Source organism: Microcaecilia unicolor, chromosome 11 (assembly GCF_901765095.1).
Source record: "Microcaecilia unicolor chromosome 11, aMicUni1.1, whole genome shotgun sequence".
Classification (NCBI taxonomy): Eukaryota; Metazoa; Chordata; class Amphibia; order Gymnophiona; family Siphonopidae; genus Microcaecilia; species Microcaecilia unicolor.
In genome coordinates this window covers 37,423,410-37,449,778 of record NC_044041.1, presented here as the reverse complement: position 1 = coordinate 37,449,778, position 26,369 = coordinate 37,423,410, and the positions used below count along the sequence as shown (strand labels likewise).

Genomic DNA, 26,369 nt, shown 5'->3' with positions numbered 1-26,369 from the left:
AGATAATCCAATAGGTGAGATATAGATACAGTTTCCGGACTTAGATGGTGAAGTGGAGTGGAGTGGAGTGGAGTGGAGGAGTGGCCTAGTGGTTAGGGTGGTGGACTTTGGTCCTGGGGAACTGAGGAACTGAGTTCAATTCCCACTTCAGGCACAGGCAGCTCCTTGTGACTCTGGGCAAGTCACTTAACCCTCTGTTGCCCCATGTAAGCCGCATTGAGTCTGCCATGAGTGGGAAAGCGTGGGGTACAAATGTAACAAAAAAAAAAAAGTGAACATCAGTGGGAGAAACGCTTCCATTTTGCCTGATATGATTTTAGAGTGGAGTCCTTTCTAGAGGCGAGAACTCTCAAAACACCCTGAGAGAATATTATGTCTGACTGGGCCCGATCAGTCATGCTGTGAGCCAAAGGGACTCTAGGTCTGGATGTAGAAGAATTCCATGCTGCTGAGTTATGAGGTCCGGCTCCAGAGGCAGTGGAAGTGGAGGTTGCGATGCAAGGTTCAGCAGAATGAGAAACCATGCTTGTCGTGACCAGTATGGTGTCATTAAAAGGAGAGACACTTGCTCTGATTTCTCTTTTTGGAGTGTCTTGGATATAAGCAGAATTGGAGAAAAAGCACACAGGAGGCTTTTGGTCCACTGAAGCTGGAAAGCGTCCTCTGCTACTCTGTTCAGACTGGGAAACTTTGAGCAAAATCTCTGACATTTGGCGTTATGTGGGGATGCAAATAGATTGATTAGTGGTTGACCCCACCTGCTGAAGAGGGAGTCCGTAACAGCGGTCTTGAGTGACCATTTGTGAAAATGTAGCTTTCTGCTGAGTAAATCCGCTAAAGTATTTTGTACTCCAGGCAGGTACGATGCCAAAACTGTAGACTGGAGTTTAGTACCAGATGCCATAATTGCAGCGCTTCCTTGCATAGACTTCATAAACCTGTGCCTCCTTGCTTGTTGATATAATACATCGCAACCTGATTGTCTGTTCATATATGAATATTTTGATGAGATAAGTGAGAGTAAAATGCTTGAAGAGCTAACATGACTGCTCATAGCTCTAGGAGATTGATAGTGTATGTTGATTCTTCCGGAGACCAGAGACCTTGGGTCTTGTATAGATTCATGTGTGCTCCCCATCCTTGTTTGGATGCATTGTTGGTTAAGTAGATGGATGGGTAAGCGGGACAAAACGGCATGCCCTGAAGAAGATGTGGAGTATGAGTCCACCATTTCAGAGAAAGTTTCAGACGATAAGTAAGACCTATCCTTGTCGATAGAGTGTGAAAGGCCTGAATCCATCTCTCTCTCAGGTGCCATTGCAAAGTCCTCATATGAAGCTTCACTAAAGGTACCACTAGAATAGTAGCTGCCATGTGACATAGGAGGACTAGTAATGTTGTTGCTATTGTGAAGGAAGCTTGATTCAAGTAAGAGATTAAAAGCTGAATTTGAAGGGCTCTGTTCAATGACAAATAAGCTAACATTTGGGGTGTATGAATGACAGTCCCTATGAATTTGATTTGTTGTACTGGGAACAGTTCAGATTTCTCTTTGTTGATTAGGAATCCGAGATGTTCGAGGAGAGAGGTTACTTTGTGCAATGCTTGGAAAGCATCTTGAGAAGTTGGTGTCGAGATCAGCCAGTCGTCCAGATATGGGAATATCGCTATTCCTTGTTGTCGAAGATGGGCTACTATGTTATATTTATAATTCGAAGTGAATCTGTTCTAGGGATATTGCCTGCAAGAATTGTATCTTTTAGATGTGTAGTAGGATGAACGTTGGAAAGATGACCTATTCTGATCTAAATTGTCATCTTCTAGTGTGTCCAGTGTTGTGCAGTCCTGTTTGATGTTATCTATAATTTCTTTAACTCTATCACAACATAGTTATCTCCAGTACAAGGTGCATCTGCAACAGAATTTTGAACATCATCGCATAGACCTGATGCTTTTAGCCAGGCCATAACTCTAGTAAAAATACCAAGTGCAGCACCTCTGGGGTGTTGTATAAATCGCGAGCAGCTCGAATTAGGTTAGTTGCACATTCTTCAAGATGTTGCACTAAAGGTCGAAGCTGAGGCTGTAACGTTATCGGGAGAGCATCCACTGCTTTAAATAAACTATCTAGAATGGTGAATTGATAATCGGTATAGTGAAAAATATGTAGCTCTATACAGACATTAAGCACGGCACTTTCATACATCCACTTGCCCAGCAAATCCATTAGTTTCATATCTTTAGTTGGGGGAAAGTTAGAATGATCCCTTGAACTCTTATGTTTTCTCATATCAAATGGACCACAATCGAATGATGAGACAGCTGAGGTTTATCAAAACCCAAAAGATATTGTACCTTGTATTTTGTGTCTAGACTTTTCTTTGTTGGTCTGGAAATAAAAGGTGTAGACCAGATAAGTTTATGTTGATCTGCAAGGACATCATATAAAGGCAAAGTTATAATTTCTTTTGGTGCTTCCTTATAGCAAAGAGCCTGTAATTTCTTTGGACGTGGATCAGGTTGAGAAGTTGAATGAATTTCTAAAGCAGATGCCAACTTTAGAAGTAATTTTTGGAGGCAGTGACATCACCGACTGCAACAGTCGCCTGAAGAACAAGCTCCTGCTCCCCTTCTAGTTCAATCGTGCTTTTTTCCCAACGTTAACAGCCAACAGTGAGGCGATCGAGAGAGCTGGGATAGGATTTCCAAGCGAATCAGTCTTTCTGCCTGGAGAGATGAATCGGCAGTCGGATCTCTCCCGATATGGATTTTCAGGCGCAACCGCAAACTGCGTGGCGAGCCTGACGTTGGAAACCCTGCAACCGGCCCAACACTCAGGGGGATCATCCCCGAGAGATCTATTCGGGTCCCATACGGATCTTGCACCTTCGGAGGCAGTACCTTTCTCTGAGTTTAAAGAATGGTTGCAAGAAATTAGGGGAGATCTTAAAGCAGTCCATGCTGATCTGGCGACCCTGGGGGCGGACTTGCGAGGAGAGACTCAGGAGTTGGGAGCAAGGGTGGAGGATGTGGAAAATCGAATGGATGAAGAAACGGAGGAATTATGTGCAATGAATCGGAGATTCGCCGAAACGCAAGCAGATTTTCAACAGCTCACCGAACAAATTGAAGACCTCGAGAACCGAAGCCATCGACATAACTTGCGCTTTCGGGGGCTACCTGAAGTGCCGCTATATCAGGATTGCGAGGCAACAGTGCAGCAGATCGTCAGCTCGTTGAAGCGAGCATGACGATGGAGCCTGCAGCGGTTCGACTGGAGCAGTCTCATATAGCCCTAGGTCCCACCCGAAGAAATCTATCTAAGGACATCATAGCCTGCTTCCATGATTTTAAACTTAAGGAACAGGTGTTACAAGCGGCTCGCAAAGCTCATAATTTCAAATGGGACTCATATGACCTCGAGGTTTATCAAGATCTGGCCTCAACTACCCTGAAACGTAGAGCTAAGTTGAAACCAATTACTCTAAAGCTTCGAGAACTTGGTATCAAATATCGTTGGAGGCATCCATTTGCTCTAGTTTTTATACAAAGATGGCCACATGCATCAAGTTAAATCTATAGAAGAAGCACAGATGATTTTGCCTGAGGGAATTGCCAAGGAACCTCCAGCAACCCCGAGAAGCACCAGAGTGACCTCTTTGCCTGCGCGGCCACAGTGGCAATGAGTAGAGAAAGGGCATAAACATCTACAGCATCAAAAATCAGATGGACAACCCACATGATTGAGTCAAGTGCACTTACTGTTCTATCAGACCAACCGGTTTGTTTGACATTGATATGTTTGTATGAAACTGACTATGAGGAAAACTGATACGGTTTTTACACTGTTGGGAATAGTATGTATTTAATAAGATAAAAGTTGATAATCTAGGAACGGGGGGAGCAGTGAGAATACATCACTTCTCTCCATTTGATACCTCTCTGCTGTTATTTAACGGAGGATCTAAATTTTATGGATATGGTGGGGGGGGGGGGGGGTGGAGGGAGTGGATGGGAGGAGAAAATGCTAGAGAATGCATGATTGTTAAACATAAACTTAGTATCTTGATAGAGAGATCTGGGTGGGGAGGACTGGATATGTTGAAGATAGTGGGTCTCATGATATGTTGCTCGGCCTGAATATAATGTCTGACATAATTTTGGTAAGTTTAAATGTTATGGGCCTTAATATCCCTATAAAATGTCAACTACTGTTTAGGGAGTTGCTCCGTTTGAGGGCAAATATTGCCTTAATTTAGGAGATATGAACTACCTCAAGGGAACAATTCTGTGACTATCCCACCAATTATAAAACACAAAACTTTATAGGAATAGATATTCTTTTAAATTATAAATGTTATCAAATTACTCTTTATTAATACAATTATTCCATCATTATTTAAAATCCACACTTTATATAGTCCATTTCAGTTGTATTCATGGTCTTCCAAAATTCATGACATACATTAATGCTGTTTCAGCTCATTGTCCATAAATTCTTTGTACAAACAATTCATTTCTTGCAGCTCTACACAGTGCTGTGTTTCACCAATGGCATCCTCAGGAGCTGTCTAAACATCGCATAAGCACAGCGATATATCATTCTGATTCATCCATTGTATATAAGACAACTGCAATGGCTGTAAATACATTGTTACACCATGAGTCTCATATCTCTAAATTTCAATATTCTGATTCTTATAACCATCAAACTACTTACTTGGATTTTAAATAATGATGGAATAATTGTATTAATAAAGAGTAATTTGATAACATTTATAATTTAAAAGTGCTTAATTCAGGAGACACATTTAAAGCCAGCTCATGAGCTACTCTGTAGACACTGAAAATATCCCTATCAATATTTTGCCTCCAACAAGGATGGTACTAGAATTAGAGAGGTTCTTATTGTCCTTAAGGAGTCACACCCTTGGAATGTGGATAAAGTTATTAGAGATAGGGAGGGTAGATGTTTGTTAGTAACTATATCTGTGGGTAATCTACAATATACCCTGCTGAATGTTTATGGCCCTAACGCCGATCATAGACATTTTTTCACCAGCTAGATCAAATACTACTAAAACATAAAGTAGGCCACTTACTGATTGGGGGGGACTTCAACCTGACACTCAACCCCTATTTGGATAATTTCAACACAACGGTGCTATATGCGAAGCGTGATTGCGAATTATTTCGCGCTTTTTTGGCGCGGTGGCAGGTGTCAGATTTTTGGAGATAAGCTAATCCTGTTGCTCAGGAGTACATCTATTTTTCACAGGTTCATAAATCATTCTCGCAAATTGACCTTTGGGGGATATTGAGCTGATTCATGTAATTCTGGAACATCAAATCGTTTGCTGCGCGTGGTCAGATCATAGCCCTGCAGTACTGAGAATAAATATACCAGTGGCGCAGAGAGCCCGACCTGAGTGGCATCTGGATGACTCTATTCTGTCAGAGTTGTCGAATATTGTCCAATTAGAAAATCACATTAAAGAGTACATCCAATTTAATGATAATGGAGAGGTCTCGCTGGGGGTTTTATGGGATGGATTGAAGGCGGTACTGCATGGCCAACTTATAGCATTAAAGGCCCATATACAGAAAGAGCGTAGGGCAGTGGAAGATGATCTGCGGAAAAGATTGCTAGCAATAGAGAGGGCCCTGCATCAGAAGGCCCCACAGCATTCATCGTCACTGCTGGAGCAGGTACATAAATTGCGACACGAGTTACATGAGCTGCAGTTGGCTGACGTAGCTAACAACTGCAGTAAGTCCAGCAAGGTCAGTTCGAATTCGACAATAAATCTAGTAAGCTTCTGGCTCATAAACTCAAAAAGCAAGCCTCACGGAATCATATTTCTAGCCTCAAAAATAAGGACGGCACAATAACATCAGAGCAATTTGCATATACAAAGTCTGTTCCAGCAGTTTTATGAAAATTTATACACTCCTGATGTTGACCCCTCAATGGAGGATATTTTGACGTTCTTAGACAGGGTCAAGTTGCCGGTGCTCTCTGCGGGGGCTCAACATCAGCTACCTCGGCCTGTTGAACTGGATGAGGTTCTTCAGGCGATCCATACCCTCTCTCCAGGCAAAGTCCCAGGACCAGATGGTTTCTCTAATAAATTTTATAAAACCTTTGCTAAAATCTTGGGTCTGCTGTTACTGCGCCTGTTCAACTCCTTTAGTGCAGGCCAGCCGATACCAAAAACTTGGAACTTGGCGACTATCTCAGTAATACTAAAACCGGGTAAAGACCCCCTTCAGTGCGGATCTTATCGTCCCATTTCCTTGTTGGGGGTCAATTATAAAATCTTTACTAAGATACTAGCCACTCGTCTACAAAAATATCTCCCCTCTTTGGTCCATGAGGATCAGGCAGGCTTTATCAATGGTCGGCAGACCTCTGATAATATAAGACGGGCACTCCACCTCATATATTATGCTAGATCGGCTAAAGTCCCCATGGCGTTGCTCTCCTTAGACGCTGAAAAAGCGTTTGATAGAGTGTATTGGCCACTTATGTTTGCAGTTTTAGAAAGAGTAGGTATTGCTGATCAATTTATATCCTGGCTCCGTCTTCTGTATGCAGCGCCTTGTGCTTCAGTGAAGGTCAATGGCCAAGGTTCTCCTTCATTTCTTTTGAACAGGGGCACAAGAAAGGGATGTGCTTTATCGCCTCTGCTGTTTGCACTGGTGGTAGAGCCCCTGGCTTGTTGTATCAGGGTTATGTGTCAAAGGTTTGGAATCACGAATCTTGTTATTTGCAGATGATATATTGTTAACACTGACTAACCTAGACGTCTCTTTTCCCACATTATCAGCTTACCTGAAGATCAAGTGATAAAGTTGAAGTCTGATTTCCCCTTTCATTGGGCGAAAAAGTTTATTCGCTACCTGGGAGTTAATCTGACATGTGACTTAGCAGATCTGTATGAAGCAAATTTCCCCAGAAAATTGCGAGAATTGTTCTCTGAGCTGGAGCGTTGGGAGGGATTAACGATTTCCTGGATGGGCCGCGTTAATGCGGTTAAAATAATAATTCTCCCCAAACTGCTATATTTATTTATGGCTCTTCCTATCTCTATGCCGGATCAGTTTTTTCAGGGCCTGAAGAGAAAGGTATTTTCCTATATTTGGAAAAGGAAACCCCCTATAGTGCGAGCGGCGGTGATGTTCCAGAGGTGTGAACATGGAGGAATGGGAGTTCCTTCTTCTGTAGAGTACCATCAAGTCGCCCATCTCCGTATTTTGGCAGAGTGGCTCCATGGGTCTGGCAAAATCTGGCAGTCTCTTGAGCAGGCAGAGCTTGCTTCTTATCCACTGAAGGCTATCCCCTGGTTGCCGGGACAACTCATGAGAAAGATTGCCCATGCAGCTTCTCCACTTCTTCGGTGACCCCTGTTGACCTGGATTGCAATCCGAAACAAGTTTTTCCCAGGACGAAAGTATTTTTTACATATGTATATCCGATTTGCTACACAATTTATACCAGGGAACACTGATCCCTGCTTTCACTCCTGGGAGAGGCTGGGTTTGTGTACACTAGGCCAAATATGGGAGGAAGGTGAGCTTATACCCTTTCAAGATAATCAAGAGGAACATGGCCTCCCGGCTATGCATGCATTTCAGTATCAACAGGTGCAAGACTTTATGGTTAGAAGAGCCAAAGGTGAACTAAATTTAACTGAAGCACCTTTAGAGCGGGCAATGGTGAGTGGGGCAAATAAGGGGTGTATCTGTAGAATATATAGAGCTCTTTTGGCTTACCAAAAACCAATTACATACTACTTATCCAAATGGGAGACTGCATTGGGTGTTTCCTTTGACTTCGAGCAATGGGAACACATTTTCAAATCTTTGCTCAAAGTATCGATTTCTAGTAACTTGATGGAAAATGGCCATAAGATCTTATACAGATGGTATTATACGCCTAAACGGCTATCCAAGATATTTTCTGCAAGCTCAGCCTTATGCTGGTGACAATGTGGAATACAGGGTGACATAGTTCATATCTGGTGGGCCTGCCTACATGCCCAAGAGTTCTGGACTACAATACTGAATTTTATGTTCAACCTAACAGGAGTCCAGTATCCGCTGAAGATGGAATATTGCCTTTTACATGTCAGACCTCATGGGGTGAAATCCTAAACGCACCAGCTAGTCGCTTATGTGTTTGTTGCTAGTAAACTGGCACTTGCGGCTGCTTGGAAGCAACCAACCCTACCGAGACTCTGACAGATTTTGCATAAGATGGACTATATTAAGTTAATGTCTAAGTTAACAGCTGTATGCACGGGACAGTTGGGGCCCTATCGTCGAATTTGGGACCCCTATGTTCAATGGTCTGCTGGTCCCGGTCCTTCTCTGTTGGTAATGTAACTGAAATGCTAAAAGAATACTGCATGAATATGGGGGGGGGGGGGGGGGGGGGAGGAAGGCGGGAAGGGGAGAGATAGAAATAACTGTAACATCATTTTGCAATGTATTATTTGTATTGGAGAAATTATCCAGCTGGATATCTTGTTATAATTATTTTCTTATCTTTTCCTTTTGTTGTTAAAGTTCAAAAATAAAAATATTTTAAAAAAATAGAAGTAATTTTGGATAAGATGTATCCTCAGGTTGAGAGGATTTTGATGGTTGTGGAGGAGATGTCACTGAAGGTAAACCAGGCGTGTCCCCACTATGATCTGTAGGAGGGTGAGGTGAAAAGCATCTGAATTGATGTCTTGAATGGCTAGGAGAAGATTCATAGTCCGAGAGTACCTCTGCTGCCATAGATTCCGACATAGATATGGACCACGAGTGTTGCCTATGAGAAGGTGAAGGTCCAATAAGTAGAGGGGATCTTAAGCTGTTTCCAGTGATCTGAGGAATTGCAGCTGGGTGCTGTATTTGTTGGTTTTGATTTTTTATCAAAAATGCCCGAAGGTGTAAAAGATCCTGAGAAGGTTCTGACATTTGTGGAGGTGAGGAGAGTTGAGATTAAATGGTTAACACATTGGAAGTACAGGCTGGGTCTTTACTAGATGCTTGATGTGAAGGACATATTCTTTTATCATTAGCAGTCTGTATGTGTTACGAAGAGAGAGAGATGGCAATTCATCTTGGACCTGAGAAAGAGATGATATTTGTCGGTGCCAATGAGGAAAGGAGGAGCTACAAAGGTGCTGATATGAAGATGAGCAATTGCTGCGTTGCCGATGAGAAGGAGAGGAGTTATGTCGGTGCAGATGAAAAGGGGAGGAGTTGTCGGTGCCGATGAAAAGGGGAAGAACTATGTTGGTGCCAATGAGTGAGAAAGTAATTAGTATGATGATTGTAAGAATGTCGGTGCTGATGAGTGAGAAGAATCAGCTCAGTGCCGATGAGGCTGAGAGGAATCATTTCAGTGGGGAGTAATAGCAATCTGAGCCTGTTTAGTAGGTGAGTGTGTCGGCTTTGATGTAATAGTCTGATGGAAGATGGGTTGATGAGGCGTCTCGGCACTGACAACTGCTGCAGAAAGTTGTGGTGGTGGAGACTGCTCTGGAGCAGGCAGAAATTGACGAGCCTGATGCCCCTGAGAAATTGTAGAAGAAGCAGGATTCTTGACAGGCGAAAGTTTTGATAGAGAAGGGTCTATGTTTTCTTTTTGCTGAACCCTTTTTGTCAACCTGTTCAGTAGCTGGTTGAAGCTGAGGCAAATCGGCAGTGACCTCATTTTGAGGTCTCTTATTTCCATCTAGGAAGCATGCTGGTATACTTGTCACAATTTGAATCTAATGGGTAGATGATCAAAAGCCCTGCGGTGTTCCAAACAGCACTCTAAAAATAGCACTGGAACAGTGCAGGGATTTACCACCCCTATGATCAGAGACAATTGCATGCAAATTTAAGCACGCTATTCGGGTGCAGGTGGGGATTGACCCGTGGTCCACTGGGACATCTGAGGGAATGCTGAGGCGGGTTGGGGAGGCTGGAGACCCACCGGATCTCCAGGCCCCCTGAAACTGTGTCGGGAAAGGGGAGTAGAGGTCTGTCAGACCTCCAGCCCCTTGTCGCTGGGGGGGGGGGGGGGGGGGGGGTTGGATTGGAGTACCTACGGGTGGCTGCTGCATTGGGGGGGGAATGGGGACCTGCAAGCATGCAAATGCATGCTGGACAGGGCTTACCATTCCTCCCCAATGGTCTGCAAACCCTAACGCCATATCTGAGCTGGCGTAGGGTTTGCAGCGGTCAGTGAGTCAATCTTTGGCGCGCTGGTCGCTGTTCATTGAGGATGAATAGGTTTAGCATGCGTTTGCATGCTACTTGCGCTAAGAGCCCTGTTTTGCATGCATTTGCATGCTAATTGTGTTCACAGCTTGCGTGTTGTTTCACGCGCTCAGGGGTTCTGATCATGGGAAGGTAGCAAACGCAGGCACTAGTATGATGCTAACAGCCTCTAGCGCCTGCATTTGCTTCTGATGATCGGCCCATAAATCAGCCTTTCCTAAACATCAGACGCATTGTTCATGAGGGTCCAAACTGGACATTTTGTTGTTACAGGCACTACAGCATTTGAAGCCCTGCTTCTTATATGACATATTAGAAAATAAAAGAGAGGCTAAATCAAATTCTTTGAAGTGAACGTGAAATGATGAATAAAAAAACCCCCAAATAAACGAAAAAATTGTCAAATACTACTAATTAGGTATTCTGACAGGAGATACTGAGTCACAAGGTCTGACTATTACTGCGGAAAGAAATAAATTGAAAGGGAGCAGTGCACATATAATATTATACTGTGTGGACTACGGTAGGAATCTACACGCATGCGTGTTAACGTTTTAATATACAAGCTTTAAAGTTTTGATACTGGTCCGGGTCAGTGATGTCACCAGGGAGTCACTTCACTTGTATGGCTGCAAGATAACTCTGTCCAGGGAGAAAGCTGTGTTAGTCCACTTTAAAGCTTAATAATAATTTAAAAAAAAACAAAACAGAAAATAAGGTGATATCTTTTTGTTGGACTGTCCTGACTTGAGAAGGGATTCAAAAATGTATCAATTTAGTCCAATAAAAATGTATCACTTTATTTTCCTTTTTTAATTTTTATTTATTAACTGGTGAACTCTGAAACAATTTCCACCCCAGAGCTTCTATGCCCCTTTAAGTTTTAAATTCTTATTTTTAACACTGCTATAGATTTAGTGACAATTTTCAAAGCAATTAACCTCCCTCAATGTGGCTAAAAGTTTGCAAGTTGTTCTACCGTGTGCACACTCCTAGCCATATGCAAAAACAGTGCTTCTGGGGGCGGGTTTATAGCTGAGGAGGAACAGTATGCATATAGATAACATTTTCAAATCTAAATGTGTATTTTCCTGCTATAATCTATCTGCAGAAAAAGCTGATGCAAGTGAGCAAGCATACTCTGTATGTATGGTAAATTTCAAAGCAAAAAGTATACAAGTACGTGGTGCAAATCCTGAAGATGATGTTTGTCCCAATGTAGATAGTTTAAAAATTGCCCCATTTAAGGCTAGAGACCTGGTTAATGAAAGATTTTTTTCCGGGCAACCAAATCGTAAAACCTTTTATTAAGCCCATAAAAGGCTGCCATACACACTGAAGTGTGAATGGCTTGAGTTTATGCCACCCTGCCCATAGATGGAGACAGAGGACCACAATGTTTTGTGACATCATCGCTGTGCTAAAAGAGTGGTGCAGATGAGGCACTTGCCAGTATCCTAATGTTAAATCAGTGGAATGGTACCAACAATCCCATGAACACTGTACACTGGTCCTTCTTCACAAAAGTGGAGACAGGGAAGAAGTGGGAACTACAGACCGGTAAGTCTCACGTCAGTGGTAGGAAAAATAATGGAGTCGCTGCTGAAAGAAAGGATAGTTAACTTTCTAGAAGCCAACGGGTTACAGGACCCAAGACAACATGGCTTTACCAAAAGAAAATCCTGCCAAACAAATCTCATTGACTTCTTTGAATGGGTGACAAAAGAAATGGATGAAGGCCGTGTGCTAAATGCAATCTACTTGGATTTCAGCAAAGTCTTTGATACGGTCCCCCACAGAAGACTCGTGAATAAGCTGAAAGGGGTGAACTTAGGACCGAAAGCGGTGAACTGGATAGAAAACTGGTTGACCGAAAGGCCAAGGGTGGTAGTAAATGGAATCCGCTCGGAGAAAAGGATGGTGAGCAGTGGGGTTCCTTAGGGGTGGGTGCTGGCGCCCATGTTGTTTAATATATTTGTGTGAGATATTGCTGAAGGGTTGGAAGGAAAGGTTTGCCTCTTTGCGGATGACGCAAAGATAGCCAATAGCCTGGAGGGAGTAGAAATGATGAGAAGGGATCTCCAAAAGTTAGAAGAATGGTCGAGGGTCTGGCAGTTAAAATTTAAAAAGCAAAATACATATTCTGGGTTTAAAGGAAATTTCGGTTTCCAATCAGTGAACTGGAAAATGTTAAAGAAACCGAAGGAAATATAAAATAAAAACAAAACCATGTCTTTAGTGTGTGAACTTATGGTGTGATAATGAAATATGTATTTATAAAATTATAAATTGTGCTCAGTTTTTTTTGGTGTGTTACAGTGACCCGAAGACTCAAGATATGTAAAAACACCATTCCACCATCATAGCACTCCCTGCCTCTACTCCTATGTATTATGATATACCAAATTAAACAGTCTCAAAAATAGAGTCTTCAAAAAGGCATCTACTTAGCTTGCATTGACGTAGGGGGAGAGCCGTCTTTACGTCTTCAATTGGAGATTGCTATGCAGGAACTGATGCGAGCCCTGGATCGGTGTAAGACTTTTATGCTTCAAGATCACTCTGTGACTTCATCGATTCAATGTTCATGGTTCCCTACATGGGCCATGTTTCGCCAAAATGTTGGTGTCTTCAGGGAAACTGATCTATGAGGAATATGAAGGGGAAATAAAAATTGAAAAACAAAACAAAATCGAGCATAAAATGATACAACAGCTCTGTATAGAACATATACGATTGATTCAAAAATATTCAAAGCAGCTATAAAATCTCTGCATTGTTACTTACAGATCAGCGACTATGGGGAGGAACAACTCCCATCTGAGTTAAAGCCTGCACGAACGCCCACATATGCGTACTGCTTATATAGGCTATCAGCTGACACGCTAGCGCGGGAAAATTTTAGATTAAGGATTGCCACTCTATTTCCCTATTCAGACCACTAGGGGCCACTGTGTTCCACCGGAAAATAAGTTCTTGTTCCTTTCTCAAAAGAATCTGGGGAACATCTCCACCATGGGGTAAAAGAACCTGGATGAGTATTATAAATTTCAAATCTTCAATAACGTGTTGCTCTTGCGTCCAGTGATCTACTAAAGGTGCTTCACATTTATGGGTTCTTAGGTTGCTTAAATGTTCTTCGATTCTTTGTTTGATCCGTCTATTGGTATGCCCAATGTACCACTTGGCACACGGGCAAACTATTCCATAGACGACCTGGGCGGAGTTACAATCCGTGGAACTGTTGAGATGAAAAGGTTTGCCAGTTTTAGGACTGGTGACCACTGAGGTTTGCCAAGCATATCGGCAATATACACATCTGCCACATCTCTTGTGACCCTTTTCATCAGATGTAATTCTATTCTGAGAGAAGAGGCTAGTTGATGACAACATTTCTCCCAGATTACGATCCCTAGTGTATGCAAATGTTGGTGCTTCATGAAATCCATGGACTGCAAGTATGGGCCAGTGTTTACTAATGATATTTCTGATAGCCCTGGTCTGATGGGAAAAAGGCAATATGCAAGTCAATCTATCATTTTTGCCTGATATATGAGAAGACGGATTGAGTAACCAGTGACGATTCGCTTTCATGGCTCTCTTGTAAGCCCTTTTGATGTCAGGTGTCCCGCTGGGGTGGGCTAAGAAGGGTATTAACTATCTGGGAGTAAACCTAAGTGCGAATACAGCGTGGGTGTACAAGAGAAATGTACTGGACAAGTTGGAAGCCATTAAGAAGTTATGTTGGAAATGGAAAGATCTACCAATCAGTTTCATGGGGCAAGTGGCCTTAGTGAAAATGGTATTGCTAACTAAAATATTGTACCCTCTACAGATGGTGCTGTTGTGGGTTCATAGGAAAGAGGAAAATCAGTACCGAAGTATAATTATGTCCTTCATATGGCATGCGAAAAGGCCCAGAATCTCATTTGCTAAACTGGCAATGGATAGAGCGAAGGGGGGTCTTCGGTTGCCCGATGTCAGGACATACAATGTGGCAGTGCTGATGCGCTTATTTCATGAGCTTCACTCGGAGGGGGAGATCTTTTCACCGGCGGACTTCTGGAAGAGCTGGTGTGCCCTGTTGGATCCGTTTGTGATTATTGATTCGGTACATGCCAGTAGCTTGGGAGGGTTTAAGATGAATCCATATTTGTCAGCAATGCAAAAGGCTTGGCAGTGGTGGAGAGAGTTGGGGGGAGCCGGGCCCATTTGTAACCTTGGAAGGAAACTTGGACTTCCTGGCAGGTTTGGGAGCAACTGTGTTTCGTGAGTGGAGAATAAAGGGGTGTAGATACTTAGGGGAATTTCATCGGGTGGGAAAGCAAATATTCCCAACGTTTGAACAGATCAGGCGCGCATGGAATGTCCCCAGTACCCAATTTTTTGCTTTTTTACAAGCTAGAGATTATGTACTGTCCCTTGAGCGAAAGAATGGAGACCAGGTGGCATTTGGAAGACTGGATTTAGTATTCCTGCAACTGCCGCCTATGTTAAACAAGCTGTCCATCTGGCATCAGCTTATTAGAGAAAATAGGAAAGCCCCATATCTTCAGCAATTAGTGAACAATTGGAGTAAAGAAATTGGGGGTACAGTGTTTGAGGCAGAAATGGGAAAGGTATTTGGAGAGCTTAGCAGGGTTACACTGAACGCGGCACTGCAGGATATCCAATTTTGCGTTCTGCACAGGGTGCACATTTCAAAAGCGAAAGGGAAAGTAATGGGGCTGTGGTCTGATGATGTGCGTGTGAAGTGTGGAACGCATGTGGGTACGCTACTGCATTCATTTATGGAATGCCCTAAGCTGGATGAGCTTTGGAGGGGAGCTCTCAAACAGATAGAAAGTATGGTGCAGGCTGAATTTGAATGGACATACTCGGTTACTTATCTGGGCAGCTCTACGAATTTGCGGGAGCAGGGGTTAAATGAGGTCCAGTGTAAGTTCATCTTAGTGGCCACCATACTGGTTAAAAAATGTATTTTGATGTTATGGATGGACAGCTCCTCACCCCAGTTTAAAGTGTGGATGGGCTTGATGAGGGAAATGGCCAGCTGGGTGCTGAAGACAACTCAGCTCAATACCTCCATAGGACTGACAATACAGAGAAATGTGGGGCAGAATTTCTGATGCAGATATACTACTACTGGACCCCGCGACAGATGTGACTGAAGGGTAGGATCCGATACTCTGGTGAATGGGAGAGCAGTGAGGGTGGGGGTCTCCCCCCAGAGTCCGCTGGAGAAGACTTGAAGTGTTAATGTCAGTGGACAAGGGAGGGGGGGAGTTTACATTAAAAATAAAGTCATGGGTGCTCTGAATAACCTGTTGTAAACATGCTATTAGTTTTTGGGTGTTGTTGTAGTTGCAGAAGTCCCTATGTAGGGAACTGGACTTGTAAATTGTTATGTTTTTTTCTATGCATCAATGACGTAATAAAGACATTTAAAAAAAAGGAAGTAATTTTTCAGTATTACAATTTCCATTAGCTTGTTCAAAAGATCCACTTTTTCTGAGGACATCTCTAACTGTTGAAGATGGAAATCCACTAGATTGCAAGCATTATTATACGGGATACTGGTGTATAATGATACTACATCCAAAGAAACCAGTTTTATAGAATTATCATGTATCTCAATGTTTTGCAAAATCTGTATGAGATGTGCCGAGTCTCTTAAATAAGATGGTGTTTGGAAAACTCTAGATTGTAAATGGTAATCCAAATATTGAGAGAGAGGTTCATTAAGGGATCCACTCCCAGAAACTATTGGGCGTCCAGGGGGTTGCCTTAAAGTTTTATGGATTTTAGGTAGGAAGTATATGTGGGGTGTGTGAGGGTATTGTTTGAATAAATAACGACATTCTCTATTTGTAATGACACTTGTTTGAGCGGCCGTTAATAAAATGTTGTTCACCTCATGTTGGAAAGCAGGTCCAGGATCCCGATTTAGTGGTAAGTAAACTTTTCTATCAACATGAGGTGAACAACTGCTCACATGTCCAGTCCTTTTTCCTCACCTCTTTATTCCCTTACCCTTAATTGTTCTGTCTGTCTGCCTGTCTTATCTAGATTGTAAGCTCTCTGAGCAGGGACTGTCTTTTGTGTATGGTGTACAGCTCTGCGTTCCTAGGGGAGCTGACACCTGGGGCGGATCGCCGATGCACCCCGCCCCCGTGTGCAGCGCGACCACCCCCCCGGCGAAAGAACCCCCCCGGGTGCACGCCGTTGGGGGGGGGAGGTACCGCGTGCCTGTCTGCTTCGTTCATTTCCATGCTCCCTCTGCCCGGAACAGGAAGTAACCTGTTCCGGGCAGAGGGAGCACAGAACAAACGTAACGGACAGGCGCATGGCACCCCCCCCAGGCATGCACCCGGGGCGGACCGCACCCACCGCCCCCCCTTGGTACGCCACTGGCAGGCAGCAGACAGTAGAATAAACCAGGAAACCAGCAGGGTCAAAGGCAGGCAGCAATCAGTAGAATAATCCAAGAAAACAAGCAGGGTCAAGCTGACAGGAACCGCAACAGACCAACAGGGACAGGAACACAACTCAAGACCTCTGTTGCCAAGGAAATGTATGTAGGGTACAAGATGGCCGCCGCATAGAGCTGGTGTGAGTAACGCTCCTGCTTACCTGAGCATTACGAGTTTCTTCTTCAAAGAAATGCCACATACCAAAAGAAAAAGGGTTGTGAAAAGGGTCCCCTCGTCCCCTGCTACCTCAACACCAACTCAACTAAGCTTGGATCGATTTCTAACACCAAACTCTCAATTGTTAAGGGAAAGTAGCCCCACTGTGGAGCAAACCAGAGAAGCAGAATCTCCACGGGTTGAAGATACTTCCCTTTCTCCTCCATCGCAGTTGCTTCCTCCGTGTCCAGCAAAGTCAGTACACCACCGGAAGTGTGGGTGGAGAGGCGCCGAGAGAGGGACTCGAGCTGCTACAGTCGATGCCGAGCCCTGAGAAGTTTATCTCGGGGAAAATTCCGAAGGTAAATCTAAATTTGATCTGGACAATGCTGAATAAAATGAATGAAACTCTTCTTAAAACATCTGGAGAAGTTCATGTTCTAAATGAAAAGTTTGAGGAATTGAAACAAACGATAGAGCAAGTAAAGCGAGAAACTACAACAAAAGTTATGAACATTCAGAAAGAAGTAGACTCTTCAAGAATTTAAAAACGCTGCAATAAAAGATAGTAATGATGTTTGTCGTAAGATTGAGCAAATCGAGAAATATAATAGAAGGTTACATTTGCGATTTCTTAATTTTCCAAAACTCCAAGGGAATCCTCCGTTTGAACTGTTTAAAAGATATTTAAATGAAAATTTAAAATTTCCTCTTGAAGTCATTCCCCCAGTAAATAAAATTTATTATATTGTGAACTCTCTGGAGAGAGAGATGGAAAAAAAACTGATCTGACACAAATAAATGTGGATTTGGAAAATATTTCTGCTCTACTAGAACAAACTTTGGATAATTGTGCTGAAAGATCAACCCTCATAGTTTCTCTGATATTTGAGCAGGACTTAAATGCCATTATGAGAAACTACTATAAGAACTCTAATACTCTCTTTGGAGGGGAAAGGATATGGATCTACCCAGATGTTACAAAGCAAACCCAGCAAAAAAGGAAGCTTTTCCTGGCAATGAGAAAAAGGACACTTGAGATAGGTGGTTCTTTTTTTCTTGCATATCCGTGCAAATGTATAATCAAATTGGGCTTAACTAAATATGTTTTTTATTCACCAGACCAGTTAAAATCATTCTTAGATTTGAAGCAACTTAAATAACATCTATATGTACATTATTGGGAGTATGCAGCAAATTTTCTGTTAAATTTAATTATTTCCGCAAGTAAACTTCTCTATTCTTTGTCCCCCTCTTCCCCTTTTTCTTAAATTAGTGGTCTGAGGAAGCTCAAATTGTTTCTTGGTTAATTAGTTAATACGATGAAGATTGTATGTTTTCTTTTGGCTGTATTTCACACACAAGTTATGCTTGTTAATAATACTGAAAATAATAAATAAATAAATAAAGACCTCTGTTGCCAAGGCAAAGTAGAAAGTTTCCAGGTGGTTAATAAAGGGAACATACAAGGGAGGTCACCAGGTAAGGGTGCTGCTTAGTTCCAAAAATCCCAAGACAGTCTGGAAGGCTGGACAATCCGGACCGGACCGGCATGACTTCTGGAACATGGGAAACAGCAAACAGACAGTCCATATCAGCCACCAGGTCTAACCACCAGGTGGCGAGATGCATGAGAGCATGAAACATGGGCACAATTGTGACAGAAATAGAGTGGCAATCCTTAATCTAAAATTTTCCCGCGCTAGCGTTGTCAGCTGATAGCCTATATAAGCAGTACGCATGTGTGGGCGTTCGTGCAGGCTTTAACTCAGATGGGAGTTGTTCCTCCCCATAGTTGCTGATCTGTAAGTAACAATGCAGAGATTTTATAGTTGCTTTGAATATTTTTGAATCAATCGTATATGTTCTATACAGAGCTGTTGCATCATTTTATGCTCGATTTTGTTTTTCAGTTTTTATTTCCCCTTCATATTCCTCATAGATCAGTTTCCCTGAAGACACCAACATTTTGGCAAAATATGGCCCATGTAGGGAACCATGAACATTGAATCGATGAAGTCACAGAGTGATCTTGAAGCATAAAAGTCTTACACCGATCCAGGGCTTGCATCAGTTCCTGCATAGCAATCTCCAATTGAAGACGTAAAGACGGCTCTCCCCCTACGTCAATGCAAGCTAAGTAGATGTCTTTTTGAAGACTCTATTTTTGAGACTGTTTAATTTGGTATATCATAATACATAGGAGTGGAGGCAGGGAGTGCTATGATGGTGGAATGGTGTTTTTACATATCTCGAGTCTTCGGGTCACTGTAATACACCAAAAAAAACTGAGCACAATTTATAATTTTATAAATACATATTTCATTATCGCACCATAAGTTCACACACTAAAGACATAGTTTTGTTTTTGATTTTATATTTCCTTTGGTTTCTTTAACATTTTTCAGTTAAAATTTAATGCCAAGAAGTGCAGAGTGATGCACTTGGGGTGTAAAAACCCAAAAGAGAGATCCCGAATAGGAGGAGAGACATTAGTAAGCTTGACTCAGGAGAGAGACCTTGGGGTGTTGGTGTCAGAGGATATGAAGGTGAAGAAACAATATGACAAGGCGATGGCCGTGGTCAGAATGATGCTAGGCTGCACTGAGAGGGGTATAACCAGCAGAAGAAAGAATGTGTTGATGCCCCTCTACAAATCGTTGGTGGGGCCCCACTTGGAGTATTGTGTTCAGTTCTGGAGGCTGTATCTTGCTAAAGATGTAAAAAGACTGGACGCAGTGCAAAGAAAAGCTACAAAAATGGTATGGGATTAGCGTTGCAAATCATACGAGGAAAGACTTGCCGACCTGAGCATGTATAACTTGGAGGAAAGGAGAAACAGGGGTGACATAATACAGATGTTCAAATATTTGAAAGATATTAATCCGTAAATGAACCTTTTCCGGAGACAGGAAGGTGATAGAACTAGAGAACATGAATTGAGGTTGAAGGGGGCAGACTCAGGAGTAATGTCAGGAAGTATTTTTTCACGGAAAGGGTGGTAGATACGTGAAATGCCCTCCCGCGGGAGGTGGTGGAGATGAAAACAGTAATGGAATTCAAACATGCGTGGGATAAACACAAAGGAATCCTGTTTAGAAGGAATGGATCTACGGAATCTTAGCGGAGATTGGATGGTGCCGGTAATTGGAGAGTAAAACCGGTGCAGGACGGACTTCTACAGTCTGTGCCCTGATCATGACTGAATAGATGTGGATGGGCTGGAGTGTAAATTTTAAGGGGCTTCAACGTTAGCTTCAGAACCTTTAGTACAGGAACAGTGATGGGCTGACTTTTACGGTCGGTGCCCTGAAAAAGGCAGAGACAAATCAAACTCAGGTATACATATAAAATATTACATAATATGTAAAATGAGTTTATCTTGTTGGGCATACTGGATGGACCATTCAGGTCTTTATCTGCCATCATTTACTATATTACTATGTAAATGAAAGAAAACAATCTAGAATACTCCCCTACCTCTAGCTTTCACCAGAGTTGAGAGGAAGAAATAAAGGGACAGAAAAAGGAGACTCAGAGAAACAAGGTCAGCACAGCCTTTGACTTCCCAGGAGGGTTCTGGACTAGTCTAGTATGATTGAAGGAAAGGAAATTAACAGCTAAGAATACACTTCTCCTTTCAGATGTGTGAGACATATCCAAGCCATTTCTAATGTGAATGTGAGAAAGACAAGACTACTCTGAGAGCATCTGCTCTAATGGCGAACTCTTCCCTGCCCTGCACATCCAATCTCACATCACATCATGAATCTCAATCAGGATTTCGGTTAAATCACAGTACCGAAACTGTGCTAGTATCTGCAATGAACTCATTTAAAGAAGAAATTGCAAGGGGCAACAACATACTCCTCCTACAATTCGACATGTCCAGTGCCTTTGACATGGTTGACCATGAAATACTATTATATATACTAGAATACTTTGGAATAGGAGGCACAGTTCTCAAATGGTTCAAAGGATTCCTGACCACAAGATCATACCAAGTAACAACGAAAGCGGACAGATCGCCCCCATGGACACCAGAATGTGGAGTACCCCAAGGATCCTCCCTCTCACCAACCTTATTCAACCTGATGATGATACCTTTGGCTAAACTTCTAGCAACTGAAAACCGCAACCCTTACATATATGCAGATGACATCACGATCTCCATTCCGTTTAGACACGACCTAAATGAAATTACCAACGAGATTAACCAAAGCCTCCAAATAATGCATTCCTGGGCAGATGCATTCCAACTGAAACTAAATGCAGAGAAAACACAGTGTCTTGTTCTCACCTCACAACATAACACAAAAAGCTTCCCTACCATAACCACACCATACTGTTCTCTGCCTATCTCTCAAAACTTGAAAATTCTAGGAGTAACCATAGATCGAAACCTCACTCTCGATGCTCAAGTGAAAAACACGACGAAAAAGATGTTCTATTCCATTTGGAAACTCAACAGAGTAAAACCTTTCTTCCCGAGATACATATTCCGCACCCTGGTACAGTCAATGGTGATAAGTCATCTTGATTACTGCAATGCACTGTACGCAGGCTGCAAAGAGCAGAACATCAAAAAACTCCAAACTGCCCAGAATACTGCGGCCAGACTCATATTTGGAAAAAGCAAATATGAAAGTGCAAAACCCTTAAGAGAGAAACTCCACTGGCTCCCACTTAAGCAACGTATTGCATTCAAGATCTGCACAATGGTACATAAAATCATTCACGCAGATGCCCCAATCTACATGTTACACCTTGTGGACCTACCTCCCAGAAACGCCTCAAAATCATCCCGCAAATTTCTTGACCTGCACGTCCCCAACTGCAAAGGAATAAAATACAAGATGACGCATGATACCACCTTCTCCTACATAAGCACGAAGTTATGGAACGCACTACCTAGAGACCTGAAAACAATCAACGAAACAACTATCTTTCGCAAATCCCTCAAGACATATTTCTTCAACAAAGCTTACAATGAAAACCCAGAACTGTACTAATCCACCTCTGAAAACCCATCGTCTAAGAAAACCCATCGTCAAATATACCTATTAAATTCCTTCCTTCCTCTCTCTACTTCTTCCACTAATTAATCTCAGCACAACAATAATTGTACCTGACATCCAGGATTAACGGTGTATAACAAAACTATGTAAGCCACTTTGAACCTGCAAATAGGTGGGATAAGGTGGGATACAAATGCAATAAAATAAATAAATAAAAATCTGTAGTGCTTAGTAGAAGAATGCAAGGAGCACTAAGTGGCCATCTTACAAATGTCTTCTGAAAAAATTGCTCTATCTCCACCCAGAATGAAATCTGCATCCTTACTGGATATGTCCACAGGGCCTCCAGAGTTTGAAGACTTTTCTTCAAACAAAATTACCCATCTAAACAGGGATGATTTGGAAGCTGCTGCTCGCTTATGAGGGCAGATAAACAAGACCAAGAGTTTATTGACCTTCTAAAGTAATTAGTTGCTTTCAGGTGAGAAAATCTTGAACACCCAAGAGATGAAGAGAAATATCTTTCCCTCAACATTCTGCCTGATGGGCACTGACAGCCAGATTAAGATCCCATTGTGGAAACACAGCCCTAAAGGGAAACTAAAGCCATAAGATGCCACCAAGAAATCCCAAATCTAACTTTTATAGCATGAAATGACTGCAATCCATTCCAAACTCTCAGAGAATTAAGGGCTAGGTTCTTAAACAATTCCCTTTGTAGAAAGGTCAGAACAGTCAGGATGACTGCTTGTCAGGACAAAACTGAAGATTTCTGCAAGAAACATCAGACAGATGCCACATTAAAATACAGATCAACAAAACTGAAGTTTTATGTACCCTCAGCAAGGTAGAAATCAACACTAAAGAGTACATTCTCTTCTGCAAACCAGCCCTTTCAGGGACCAGGCTGCAGAACAAAACAGAGATGGATCTTCCATGGGGACTGGACGTGGAAGTAGCTATCCTTATAATAGTGACATCAGTAAGGGGGCAAGTCTCCTGCTATATTATCCTAGGTGATTTCTAGGTTACTGGGGGCCACACTCCCAGTGGTCCCACAGTTCCCAGAAAGCACTCACAGACCCAACACACAACCTATCAGGATTCTTTATCAGTCCAGACAGAGGGCAATAACCTAAATATTATTGTCTTAAAAATTGAACAATGAACAAAAAATGTGCAATCACCAAACAATAACAGGTAACTGAAATATGGATCAATAATAACACTAACTAAACATTTGTATACTGTTTAAACGGTACCTGGGAAGATCAGGATATATATGTTCACAGAGCATCAGCAAAGAGATCTGTCTCTCTTTTCTCCCTGGCTAAGACTGAAGGCAAAACCAGTACACTCTAAAGGAAATGAGCTCCTGGGCCAATCAGAGCCCAGTCAACAAGGTTTAAAAATATACTACTGCTTGCTCCCTGCTTGTGTTAAAGAACATTCAGTTCCTTGTAACAGTTTTACAGCAAAGAAACACCACCTGCTGGCCAAATAGGAGAAATACACTTCAGGACATAATTAAGGCAGGAAAATATACAATACATTTTACAGGCTTAAAACACACTTTCTTCACACTACTCTAAGCAAGCAAAAAAAATTGGGAAGCTTAATTAATCCTACTGCACCAGCCCTGCAAGTACACCATCTATGGGTGGTTCTGCTCCTTTAATACAGGGATGAAGTCACAACTATGGTCCTTGGTCTCCATTTTCTGGCAAGGTAGTACAAACCCACCCAGTAGGACTAGTCTACCAGGATAATAAATTATTTAAATGAGCTGATATCACTTGAAAAATGCCACACAGTAAATAAGCTGTTTCAGTGAAAATCTTTATTGTTTCATTGATTTCTTACAGCATTATTAATGTTCTAAACTTGTATTTCAAGTATAACATGTGAAAATCATTTGATTACAACCCCCCCACTTACCTTATCATCAGTAATGTATGCCAGATAACCTTTACTTCTATCTTCATTGTTGGTATAAGTAAGGATTTCAATTTTTTTAAGAGGTGAGCCATAGGTTGGCCCTAAAAGAGTCTTCCTATAGAACAAAACACAACAATTTTGCTTTTTCATCAAAACACTTTTTATGACATTTTAGTCACCTAATGATTCTAAAAAGTGTTTTCTTGTTCAGAAGCCTAGTGATTAGTGCAGCAGACTTTGATCCTGAGGAACTGGGTTCAATTCCCACTGTAGCTCCTTGTGACTCTGGGCAAGTCATTTAACCCTCCATTGCCCCAGGTACAAATAAGTACCTGTATATACTATGTAAACTGCTTTGAATGTAGTTGCAAAAACCACAGAAAGGCGGTATATCAAGTCCCATTCCCTTTCCCCCTACTTCAAAATAGAAAGAAACAAAGGATACCAAGGAAACAGTGATCCCCTAATTATAAAAAGTTGTGTGCCCAAATTTCTGACTAGTGAACAAATTTGCATGGACACCCTATAGAAAAAGGTCAGTTACATGTGTAACAATTAATTAGATGTTAATTGGCCTTAACAACCACTTATTGGCTAAAATTAGTGCTAATTGGCACTCTAGACGATTATGGATATTTGGTTTATGCTGGCTTATCGAATGCAACTCTTACGAGATTATAAACGCTACAGAATACGTCAATTAGAACGCTGAGACACACTCAAAAATTTTACCACATTACTCATTGGTTCCCTATCTATTACAGGACAAAAGTCAAAGACCTGATGCTCAGAAGCAAACACGGGCGCTAGAGGCCATTAGCACTGGACTAGGGCCAAATGCTGAGAGCCGACGAGAGCATGAACTAATGAGTTTGCCAGCTTACAGCACAATGACCATGCCAATGCATTCTGATGAGGTCCCTATTTCTCCCCAATGCTCAGTGCATAGTACGCCAAATAAGGGTGCTCTTTCCGCCATCAACCCTACACCAGCTTGGAGATGGCATTAGGGTTGTGCCGAGCTGTGGTCTATGAGAGGAATGGGGAGATATGTGTTGCTGGTGGCCAAGTTCTTGCATCTCGGGAAGGCTCCCTTCATACTCTGAACTCTGACATGCAATACTCGGAAAGAAACATGAAAATTCAAAGCAGGAATTGTGGTTTCAGAACTCAAAGCGGCCAGAAAGAGAGAGGCGAAGGCAGAGGGTGGCGGAGGGACCATCAGTGCCTGGGAAGAGCTCTGCCTGCTGGGTTCTGTGCCTGGGTTGGGTCGCTCTCCCTCTCACTCTATTCTTTACTATGGGTTGTTGCACCAGAACGTTGGGCAACTGGCGCTTCTTCCCCCTCTGGTGTTCTGGACATGCGCTCAAGAGCTGTGCTTAACACACAACTCTTGAATACATGCGCCAGGTACCATCCTCCCCCTAACTTCTAAGCAACTCCTTAATGCTCAATGCTACGAGGGAGCCTATATTTGCACCTCATTAGCATTGAGCATTAGGGAGTTGTTCTTCTGAATTGTTCTGGTGCTATTTCTCTGGCACTGTTCAGTACAGCACTGGAGTTTTGTGCATCTGGGACAAAGTTCTTTGCATATCATATACAGCATTACATGAACAACCATCTTATTTACGTTGTAGGACTATTCCATATACACCCTCAAGATCATAGAACGGTTCTACCCTATTTTTCAAGAGTTCATTGGGATACTAACCCAGAGGATACTCCTAAAGACATTTGGGAAGAATTAAACTAAAAGGGTTAAAATCCAACTGAAAACCTACTTTTTTTAGGCAGGCTTTTGATGTCCATCTAGAGGGGGAGGTGGTACTGCATTAGATTCCTGGAAACAATAACCTTATGATTTGTATGTTTTGTATGATTGTGTTAGGTCTGTTCTTTTATTATATGGAGTTTTTCTTTCATATTTTATTTAATTTTAAATTGTGAACCGCTTTGGCCTTACAAAGTTTAGTATATCAAATGTTATAATAAACATAAACACTAATTGGCAGTTATGCGTGTAACTGCCCTTAGCCAGTATTCAATAAGTTGTGTGCTCAAATTCCAGAGCGTGCAACTCCAAGGGGGGAGGTGGACCTGGGAAGGGCATGGGTGAGTTGGGGGATGACAAGCATTTAAGCACGCAGATTATAGATACTAGCATATGTGCACCTAACTGCCTGCTGTTAGTAACATAGTAGATGATGGCAGAAAAAGACCTGCACAGTCCATCCAGTCTGCCCAACAAGACAAACTCATATGTGCTACTTTTTGTGTATATCTTACCTTGATTTGTAACTGTCATTTTCAGGGCACAGACCGTACAAGTCTGCCCAGCACTATCTCCGCCTCCCAACCACCAGCCCCGCCTCCCACCACCGGCTCTGGCACAGACCGTATAAGTTAGGCACCAGCATTTACACCAGCCACTGAACTAAAGTTAAATGCATAAATGTGGGCTTATATTAGAACTGTATGATTGCAGTTGCACACCCAACTGCTCTGATAGCACCGC

General features: G+C 42.3%; 1 protein-coding gene across 1 annotated transcript in view; it reads right to left on the bottom strand.

The window, feature by feature from the left end:
- WDR66 (WD repeat domain 66) overlaps positions 1-26,369 on the bottom strand; it is a 428,322-nt gene that overhangs the window by 99,088 nt on the left and 302,865 nt on the right. The window contains exon 16 of the mRNA XM_030218324.1: positions 23,852-23,966. Within this exon, the coding sequence (XP_030074184.1) occupies positions 23,852-23,966 (115 nt within the window). The remainder of the gene's footprint in view (positions 1-23,851; positions 23,967-26,369) is intronic.